Source organism: Papaver somniferum, chromosome 9 (assembly GCF_003573695.1).
Source record: "Papaver somniferum cultivar HN1 chromosome 9, ASM357369v1, whole genome shotgun sequence".
In the NCBI taxonomy this organism is placed as follows: Eukaryota; Viridiplantae; Streptophyta; class Magnoliopsida; order Ranunculales; family Papaveraceae; genus Papaver; species Papaver somniferum.
The window spans coordinates 187,203,659-187,214,376 of NC_039366.1; the positions used below are offsets into that span (position 1 = coordinate 187,203,659).

The 10,718-nt window shown below is 38.1% G+C and overlaps 1 protein-coding gene and 1 long non-coding RNA gene across 3 annotated transcripts; both read right to left on the reverse strand.

Annotated features, from left to right (window-relative positions):
- Positions 1–1,627: 1,627 nt before the first annotated feature.
- Positions 1,628–4,893, reverse strand: LOC113309122 (elongator complex protein 6-like). The gene is made up of 6 exons (XM_026557541.1): positions 4,772–4,893; positions 3,103–3,382; positions 2,932–3,004; positions 2,555–2,769; positions 2,304–2,450; positions 1,628–2,137 (listed from the first exon to the last, which is right to left on the reverse strand). Exons 2-6 carry the CDS (start codon positions 3,316–3,318, stop codon positions 2,015–2,017), a joined length of 774 nt encoding a protein of 257 aa, XP_026413326.1. The 5' UTR covers positions 3,319–3,382; positions 4,772–4,893; the 3' UTR covers positions 1,628–2,014.
- Positions 4,894–5,335: 442 nt separating this feature from the next.
- LOC113307735 lies at positions 5,336–9,227 on the reverse strand. 2 transcript variants are annotated; one of them, XR_003339280.1, is made up of 5 exons: positions 9,121–9,227; positions 8,900–8,949; positions 8,652–8,811; positions 8,188–8,254; positions 5,336–5,970 (listed from the first exon to the last, which is right to left on the reverse strand). It is a non-coding gene; the product is annotated as an uncharacterized LOC113307735 (long non-coding RNA). The 2 variants fall into 2 exon arrangements; XR_003339281.1 differs by having other exon boundaries at positions 8,900–9,022; positions 9,121–9,218.
- Between the last annotated feature and the right edge of the window lie 1,491 nt (positions 9,228–10,718).

Consider the following 10,718-nt stretch of genomic DNA (forward strand, 5'->3'; position numbering starts at 1 on the left):
GATTGGATATGGAAGTGGATGATCTCTAACAACAATTCTGAGCTTCTTTCCTCTATTCTTTCTACTGCATGGTGCATCTGGAAAGAGAGATGCTGCAAAGTCTTCCAGGACAAGCAAATTAGTCATTTGACTGTGGCTAGGATTGCCGTTAACTTGTGTACTGAAACCATCAAAGTTCTGACTGCTGAAAACACCAATGCGCACCCACATACATCCCATATTTCAGAAGATGAACAAATGAATGAGCCCCCACATGACTGCATTGTAGCTTACTATGATGCTTCTTTCAATTCAAGCACTCAGCTATTGGGATTGTCATGCTGATGTAACAGGAACTTACAGGGGCTGCGGGATTATTTTAGGCACAGTGAGAGAAGCAGAAGAAGCTGAAAGTGTGGCAGTCTTAGAAGCTGTCAAGTGGACCAGGTCCTGCATCAAGGGACACGGTAAGAAGGTATGTCCTACATCAATAAAAGCTCTAACCAGATTAGCTGGTTTAATAGCTGAATTTAGATGATTGTCAGTCACTTTTGAACTGTTTTCATTTCTCTAGATTTGTTTTTCTCAGTAAAAATCTTTAATGGAATGGGGTGTCCCAGCTCCACATTTCATCCGTTGACTTTCTTAAACCAATAGCTGAAGTGTATTGCGTGGCATTTTTCTATGTTCTTTACCATATGCGGTGACTTTAAATCAATTTCGTGACAAACAATTAGTCATATGACTCCCATCCGGGAATAATCCCGATTCGGGCATTTCTATAAAGTATATGCAATAGAAATTTGAAATACAGGCAATGGCAAGAATTTGCAACTGTTAGATGTTTCACAACTTTTTTATGGAACTAAACACCCCACAAACTATAAAACAAAAGAATATCTTAGCCCTCCCTATCTTCTCTCTCAACCCAACATTAGGTTCACATAGATGAGATGAGAGGCTCCTCTCGAGCGTCAAATTTTAAGACGACTTTCTTTAGTGTTGTACCACACCAGGCAGTTTTCAGATTATCCAACACAGAATGTGTCCCGCCACATGGACTTAACGAAATTATGTAAGCAACCCAGCTGATGTGTGCAGTGTGTTCTAGTAATCTGTGTAAATTGTCTATCATCCTGGGTTGCGAAGTATCAGCATGGGGAAAGATCAACAGCACAACTGCCCCGCAGGTTCATCGTTCTGACAATTTCGCGTCCTTCATGAATTGAATCCTTCAAGACCAAGGTGTTAGGAATCGTAGGCGACTCGAAACAGACAAATCCATTGTCTAATCAACTAGAAATTCCAAAAGCTAAATTCTAGGTGCATCCACGGAACCACCAGACATTAATAAACTTGCAAAACAACCATCAAAACCATGTAACACGTATTGTTATCCAAAAAAAATATTCAAAAGAGGTTTTCAGACAGGGTAATCTGGTTGCCAAGAGATACATATATTAGCTGGACTGCCGAAAGAAGCAAAAAATGATTGAACGGAGGTGACTATCGCACGCACACGATGAGGTGGATCAAATACTGAAGGATACACATCCTCCTCTTGAGTTCAACCAACAGAACTTTGAACACATTTAGATCTCCATAATTCAAAAATATATACGTTTCATAAGAATGAAGGTTTCGAAGATGAATAAAACATACAGATCTAAATATCAGTTAATTGATTTTACGGTAGCAATATCCTCATTATAACATCAGTCTAACCACCACAACATGCCGATACATTTTGACAAACACCTGCAGTGATAACAACCGCATATGCTAAAGTTCCAAACATATAATGCCGATGCTCGGATTTTAAACCATCTTTGTGCTGCCAAAAAATGATAATTTAGAATTCACTCCATATTACTTGTTCCTCGGCAAATTTTCACGAGCAAGATGATCAAAAAGTTTCTTTTGAATGACAACTCACCATCTTACTCGATGTAAAGAAAATTTCGGCACTGAAAAACAGAACAGATCATCTCTAAAACCTAATAATGTAATCAGTTATACATTGTTAACATGTAGTTTAAACCCGACTCCCAGGGTAAAAGTACTCAACACTATTTTCTTTAACCTTAAAGTGGAAATTGTGCAACTTGCTTCTTACACCCCCGTGCTCGTCGATAGCTCCCTTGTTCAGAACTGTGAGCTGTAGTAGGAAAGGAGATGATATCCAAAATTCAGAATAAAATCAAATAGTTGAAAAATTCTGGTAATGCAGGCCCTTACACTCCAACAATGTAAAAAATAAAGAACTGCAAAAGCAACTGTTTTGAAAACATAGTTTAGAGTCTTTAGGCCTTTGATGATAATACCTGTCCATGGATATCAGTAGCTAAACCAGTCACCAAAGGCTCTGCCTGGACCACAACGTCCGCAAGGTATTCCATCTGTAGAATGAGCGTCGGGCCTGTCTTGCTTGAATAGATGTCATTGTGATTCAATACAACTAGAGAACAACCCTGAAGGGACATGAGTGGAAGAGTATTGTTACTAATGGGAAAGAAAGCAGGAGCGAAGAAGTTGATAAACAAGAAAAAAAATGGGGATTGTCACAAAGACTTACATTTTCTGAAGTTAAGGTGTGACAGTAATGCAGAAAATCTAAGACATAAGTTGAAGACCCTTTAGCAGCCACTTCTAAAAGAGATAAATCATCCATCATAACGGTTATGCATCTATTTAGTTCAGGTGAAGTTGATGCATTAACTTCCACGAATTTCTGAATTTTTCGATACAAATCGATCAATCCACCTCCAACACCATTTCCTTCATCTCCATCTATCAATGAAACAAATCAAAGTCAAATTTCATACACATTAGTGGTATTGATATTCCAAGGGTATAAAAATTCGCAATGTGGCTCATTTCTATAGAAACTGAAACAGTTACACACATACATACCCAAGTGTATGGTCACATAAACTAGTAAATGGATTTTACCTGGACACTCCAGCTTAAGCATGTCGATGAATATGAATTTACCATTTTCTCTCTGTGCGACCAAGTTGCATCCCTGATATCAAACAACACAATAGTGAAATTCCATTAATGACAGCGAAATTGTTTGATTTCTATATGATATGTAGATATAGAAAGATTAAAAGAGCTTACCAGTTTTCTTAAGACGCGGTCGTAATGAGAGAAAGGCTTCGAAAGAGCAACAAAGATAACGATTTCAGAAGATTCAATGGAAAGAGAACGCTTAATGAGGTGATGAAGAACAAAAGCTCCACTAGTCTCAACTTGATCTTCTATCAGAATAACTCTCCCTTTGGAAGAAGGAATGTGAACTAGGGTTTCATCCAATAGGTTTAAAGATCGCTCCATTCAATTCTCTCAACTTTTCGCAAGAAAATACTAGCAAAGACGGACGCGCGATGCAAGTGCCGTTCTGTTTCAAAACCCAGAAAACACATCATTTTTACCCTCTATTAGTACAAAAATAAGAGTTACAATTTCCACAGTTCCAGTATCAACATTAATCGCTCTTCTATAAACTAACAATATTATGGAAAATTGGCCAAATCCACAAATTTTTAATTATCCATCTGCGTATATATCCAACTCGATCCACTTTATAGCCATCTGAGGCACCTTCATGTTGGCTTGGCTAAAGGTTCCAAAATCAAAAGATTTCAGTGCCCTTTTGTCAAAAAAAAAAAGGCATAACTTGCATCAAATGCAGACTGCAAATAGAGATCCAGACCAAGAGTTTTAATACAGGTTTTTCATACTAATCTACAAATAGATTGCATTAACACTTCACAGAACAGTGCAAAATAGATTAACAAAGTTTAAAACTCTTGAAACTTGGCTTTAAAAGCCTCTACTTTCCGAGACTTATCAATTAAGGACATAAACTTAGTGGCACCGGAATTATATGCCATTTACAATATCATGTACTGTCGACAGTGACAGTAAGCAGCTTTTACTCAGCTACTAACATACAGTGAAGAAAAAATGTCTAGGAAAAACAGTCATAGGGTGCTACATTCATTGTTGTATAAAGTGAGCTAGACCCATTAGCCTGTTTTATGTAGAAGCGGCGTTGAAGTTCTAAAATCTAAAGTTGTTTCAAACTGAATGATTACTCAAAAGTTTAGCATATTTCAATTTACAGTGCAAAAAGGCTATCAACTTTCTCGCTAATCAACATTTCATCCTTTTTCTCTATTTCCTGGTTTTCTCTATCAAGAACTTAACTCTGCCATTAATGAACCCCTTCCTCCTGTCTATTTCATCTCTTGTTAGAACCAACATAAATAAAGTTAATCTAAACCTTTTGTTGTTACCACATGTTGTCTACTTTTCGCTGATGCCTGACTAAACTACCACTAATTTCAGTTGTTGGTTGTAAAAAGTAACCAAGGATCACCCTGGTGAAATGTTATATTAAAAAGAAAGCCGAGCCATATACAAAGTTACAGTAAGAGCAAACCCAGGTCTCAACAGACAAGGTTGTAACTGCAAAACAAAAACAAAGACTGCAGAGGTATGAACTGCACTGTCAACCAATGCAGAAAGAGTGTAATACACTGCAGGTGCATGTTCCCAACTCATAACCTTCTTTGACTGCAGACCCAAAAACAGCGAGTGCAGCAGAAATCAGAGCAAAACTTGACAATTTCAATTTTTTTTATAAAACTCAAACCCTAGATGCTAACTAGTTACAGACAATTTCAATAATCAATGGAAAGCAATATCACTGTGTCAATATTAGGAAAGCAATTTTTTCAAAATTTGAAGTAACAGGATGAAACAATAGCGAAAAATCCCTTACCTAAAGAAATCGTTGATGTGATTAACACTTGTATTCGCCACCCCCTTAAAACTGTTTCTCTCGGCTCTCCTTTTCTCTCTATTCTCCTCACTCTGTAAACTAACTGAATTTTGGAAATGGAGACATTTGGGCTTTAAGTGGTGGACTAAATTACTTTAACTTGGTGGACTAACCCAATGAACCAGGTGGACTAAATTATAAATTTTATTTTTCTGAGGGGTCATTTGCAAAATATAGTAAGGTCGTATAGGAGCTACAGGTCCAACGGAATCTGACATATGTACTACATTGATTTGCTTCGAAGGTTACATTCATAAAGCCAAATGGAAAAAGTGCAAGAGTGGATTTGAGGATAGAACAATCCAAGCAATAAGAAAAGGAGCCTAAAATCGAACGATGGGCAACCGCGGGATTTCTTTACGGGGAAACGCAAATTGAGTTGAGTTTTGAGTTTTCTGTATAGGATTTGGCACTCTAACTGAATGTACATATTGTCATTGGAGAATCACTTTATATTGACAACAGGGCCATCACATTCTTCAGAAACAGGAAAAAAAAATGTAGGAAGGAAATCGGTTTCATTGCCAAGTCCATTGCAGATACATTGACCAGGCATCAAGGTCCATCACAGTAACAAGATACAAATCCATAGTTACTACGATGTGGTCACAAAGACGATGTTTCACCCGTAATAATACGACTAATTCGAACAACTGAAGCAGCAAACAAGTCACCAAGTTTGTATAAATTTTGAAAGAACCAAGAGGCAGTTCCAGCTGGATCCGAGTTTCAAAATTCACCTGAATTTGCACAACGGCACTCCCCACACCAGTCGACCACACCCAACCCAAATTGGTCCAACGATCCCACATCAAAAATACATTGACCCACATCAAAAATTTAGTGAACTAAAACGGAAAACTATCATAGTAGAAACTCAGGAATTACCAGAATTTAGAATTTAAAGACAGAAACATGATTGTTATGCTGTACCACATAGTGAAGATCAGAGAAGATATGGTAAGTATAAAGTATGATATAACTGTAATTAGTCTAGAGCTTGACCGTCTGTAATTAACTAAAGAGCACAAAAGATAAAATAGTTAGAGAGCAGGAAGACTCCAAAATTGACTAACGCGAGTCCAGCTAGCTAATTACAGATGAATGCTCCCTTCTCAATGTCACCACCTCTTTTTTACCTGCACAAAAGTAAGTATAGCCAAGGCTGATGATCATTATTTGAATTAAGACATGTAGATTATCAACAATTGAACTAAAACATGTAGAATATGCACCAACGCAGGCATGATCATAACATAAATAGAATATTCTTGCACGGTAATAAATTACAGGACACATAACTGAAAGGTTGAGAATATGCACTCCAAACTGAAGATTGGATTCTTCCCTCGGGTCTGATTATCCCTCATGTTAAAGATTGGATTCTTGACTGGAAGACTAATCCAGCGGGCTGGTCTAAAGATGAAGGAGAATAGAATGCTTTTTGTGACTCTATTCTATGGCACATATCATATGGAAAGCTAGATGCGAGAAGATCTTCAGAGGAACTCAACCTAGTCCGGGAAACACCCATAATTTAGCTAAAGCTTATTGGCTATAACATGCTAAAAGCTAGAGCCCTACACAGCATGTTCGGGAGACCGGCTTAAGTTCTGGCAGTTTCCGCCAAATGATAACATCGAACTTAATGTGGCTGTAAAATGGTATCAGGAGACTAATGTAGGCATTATGGCCATCATTCCCATGAACTATCTGGGTTTGCAGGGAAGTCAAGACAAAAACAACAACTGCTCAGACTAAAGATGAGGTGGAGATGATGGGGATGATGGATTGGGGACCCTGTCTTGGACATCAGAATATTATCATGGAATCCAGCTGAGCAACCTCATAAAAAAATGGAGTTTCATTGAACATTAAGCAGTAACATGTAATTGTAGTCGATCAGTTCAATGGAAGGACCTCCCTAACAGTTCAACATGTTTCGGTCATTGTACATTCAAGCCATTATACTCCTCCGCGTGATTCTAAACTCCGAAAGGCCATCATTGACATAAAAGAGCAACAAAGACTCACATTGGATGCATTCAAGGATCGGATAACACAAGGTCCATTTTGGCCATGAACTCCTGCAACAATTCTATCAATTTCTACGAACGGATTAGAGTTTCATGCAGCGCCTCAAACCACAGGGTGGTTGTCTTGAACTTAACGAGTCGGAAACTAGTTGGATCCATAATACCTGGTATTGGGAACCTCACATTCCTAACTGGAATCAATCAGGTGATAAAATACTTCCATACAGAATCTCTCAAGAACTCGGTTTACTGTTCGTCTGAAATATATATATATATCAGACTTACAACTTGTTACAAGCCAAATTCCCACTAATCTGACCCACTATTCAGACCTCAGAGTCCTGCGTCTAAGTTATAACAAAAAAGTTGGGAGTATACCAGACCAACTCAGCTCTCTCAAAAAGCTGTCCTATCTTCGTCTTGGAAGCAACTATCTCACTGAAAAAAATACCACCCTGGGTAGGCAACCTGTCAATTCTACAGTCTTTCTCTCACATTGAATAATCCTCAAGGGGGAATACCAGAAGAATTTGGTCAACTACTGAGGTCAGAAATCCTTCAAACATATGGTAATAAACTGTCTGGTTTGACTCCTTCCTCCATATACGACATCTCTTCTATCTCCTACCTCTCCATTTCTAAGAACCAAGTTCAAGGCCTACTTCGTCTTGACATCACACTTTCCAGCCTAGTAACTTCTGCTGGAGTTTAAATAACTTCACGGGATGGGGCCCATTCTGGAAAACTTTATCAAATATCCAAATAGTTGATTTTCCAGACACCCGTCTCATAAGTGTAGTTCCAATAGGCTGAGGGAGACTCGAGATCCTAATTACGTTAAGGTTAAAGACAATCAACTTGGATCTGGGGAACCCAAGTAACTTGGACATCCTCATCTGTGGTTAACCGCGCTTATCTGAAGTCTTAGGTGTAGAGGAAGGTTTGGAAAACGGCAATTTTTCGGAAAGTTTTGGTCTAGATTACAATCATCCAGGAGGCACTTACTAGGATCAGTGGCCAACTTGTGGACTCAACTTGAAATATTAACAAGGTGTGAACGTTATTCGTGGTAGAATCCCAACAGGGATTGAGAACCTTGTTAATTTGACTCTTTTAGGTTTGGAAGCGAATTTGCTTGGTAGTAGTATCCATGTTGGTATTATAAAACTATGATAGGTATATGCCTCTCAGCTGTACCCAGACCCAGTTATGAACTATATGCAACATTTTCTCCTTTGCTTATCCCTATCTTATCAAAATAAAATAAAAAAACTAACATCCAAGTCATAAATAAGTGAGTAGAGTTTCTAAATGCCATACCATGTAAAGATACGGGTCACTGAGAGCTCTTTCGCACGATCTCTTGATTGCTGATCCTTTCAAGATGCTGCAAATCATCCATTATTCATTCATTATGATCACCCACTAGCAAGTTGCATGCAGTATTACACTAGTTAAACATAAAACTATGAAACTGCAAATGCAGCTCTACCCTATTTAAGCATAACATAAGACTGAAACTGCAATCTAGAACACGGGCCATGGGTTTGATCAATGGACCCCTCTTAACAACCTACATCAAATTTTGTAGATGAAAGGTTCTAGTTCAAAATTCTTTTAGCAGAAATAGTTTTGTTATACTCAACAAGATTTTGTTCTCATTTCTAGAACTACTAAAATATAACAGCTGCAAATTGCCAACATACAAGTTTTTTTTTACGAGTATTTTTTTTAACTATTTTCTAACGAAACTGGTGTATGCATTTAAGCTGCATGCTACTTACCGTATCTAGGAGTGGGGGAACAAAACATATTGCCGCCACTGCACCACTAACTGCTCCCCAAGCTAGTGGCGATATGCTGCCTTCTTTCTGATCTAACAATGCTTTTTAGAAGTGCATTAGTTTGAGCTCTTAAGCAATATGCCAACTGAAGGTTACTGGGCTGTGCCAAATGAAAATGAAAATCAAAACCAGAATCAAAATCAAAATCAAAACATGCACAAAAGTTAAAAAGCTGTGTCTAGCTTTACCGTAGTTGAGGCAGAAGTTATGATCTCACGGACAACTTTGGATGCCATGTCTAAATCTCACAATAACAACAGAAGCTCTATCAGGCAAATTAACGAACCCTTTGTATGCGACAACAAATAAACCTTAGTACAAAACAGAAATAAAACGATAGAAACAGTAATTAACCACAACCCATTAAAGGAATCATTCAGATCTACACATAGAAAGCGTCGAGACTTACTCAAGTAACAGAGACTTGAGGATAAAAGGAGGAATTAAGAGGAAGAGTTTCGGAAAAGAAGAGAAGAAGGTGAGAGTACTAAATACTCAGACTACCTACTCAGTATTCACGTACAACTCGTGACTAACGCTATGAACTCATCTAACTAAAAGATGAAGGCCCCCTCCCAGGTACTCAACTAATTAAGGATAAAGGCCACCTCTACATGATCAGGGCTAACCACCACTGGTTCATGACTGTCCGTTTGGAATGAGCCCAAGAGCTAACTGGTCATGCAAGTTGGACAGAAGAAATCATTTGACATGAGCGGAGGTATAAGGCATTCTGGCCAAGGCATCTGCATCTCTATTTTCAGCACCTTTCTTATTGCAGACCTTGTAGTCATAGCCTAGTAGCTTAGATAACACTCAAACTTAAGGTTCGAGCTAAATTGTTGTTGTATATTTCATTCTCACCGATGAGGTGTAAAGATATATCGTGTTGTCAAAATAAATATACAAATAACACGTCTTCTTCAATAATGTGTTGTCAGAAAAAAAAAAATAACGCCACCCTACAAGCACTATTACAACTACTAGAACTATTATAACCACTGATGAGTCAACAAGTAACAACTATCACTATTTACGCAGAATTTTCCATGACTCTCCCTCAAGATGGTGCATACATATCACAGATGCCCAAATTGACTAGTGAACCATTAAATATACGGATACGGATTTGGTCAGAGTATCTGCCAACTGTTGTGTTGTACGAACTTATGGTATTTCAATAATGTTTTCTTCGAGTTTCTCATAGATGAAATTGAAAAAGCGGGGGTATAACAACCACACCCAATAATTTGTCCGACAATCTGAATGGACTAAACTCCAATATAATTCCGAGAGCACCGGCTTAAAATGTGAGACTCAATCAAGAAATATATCAAAGAGCTTTATCTCTATTTCTCAATACGTACAATCAGCAAATCAAACAGATACAAATCCGTGAGCCCGATTGATATGAAAAAAACTTGGACGGTACCAAAGACCAACGTCCAAGTGTCAATCAAGTTATATCCAACAAACAAGGTCGGATTTATCAACTGATTAAACAACGCACAACCTGTGATATGTTTCAATTAAATAAACAAATACAACGCGGAAAAGAAATAACACAGACACCAGAAATTTTGTTAACAAAACCGCAAATGCATAAAAACCCCGGGACCTTGTCCAGCTTTCAATACCAAACTGTATTAAGCCTCTATAGACATTAGCCTACTACAAGTTAACTTCAGACGGAATGTAGTTGAGCCCTAACCAAGTCTCACACCGATTAAAGTACAGTCGCGCTCTTTATGCCTCTAAAACCACGCCGGATTCTGCTCACTTGATTCCCTTAGTTGATCTCACCCACAACTCAGAGTTGCTACACCCGGAAGTCAAAGACTTATAAAGAAATTTGTCTCCCATTGATAAGTCTATTCCTTATTTGGTTATTGTTCCATCTTTAGATATAAATCAAGGTGAACATGAACCAATTGATAATCTGGTCTTATACTCCCAGAGAGCATCCTAGAAATATCAATCACCTCACAATAACCCAACAGATTAACA

Excerpts from the sequence above, each read along its gene's own strand:
- LOC113309122 (XM_026557541.1), bottom strand. The coding sequence starts at position 3,318 with ATGGAGCGATCTTTAAACCTATTGGATGAAACCCTAGTTCACATTCCT. Across the intron at positions 2,770-2,931 it reads GCTTAAGCTGGAGTGTCCAG|ATGGAGATGAAGGAAATGGT; the intron begins GTAAAATCCATT and ends TTTCATTGATAG. Across the intron at positions 2,138-2,303 it reads CTACTGATATCCATGGACAG|CTCACAGTTCTGAACAAGGG; the intron begins GTATTATCATCA and ends TTCCTACTACAG.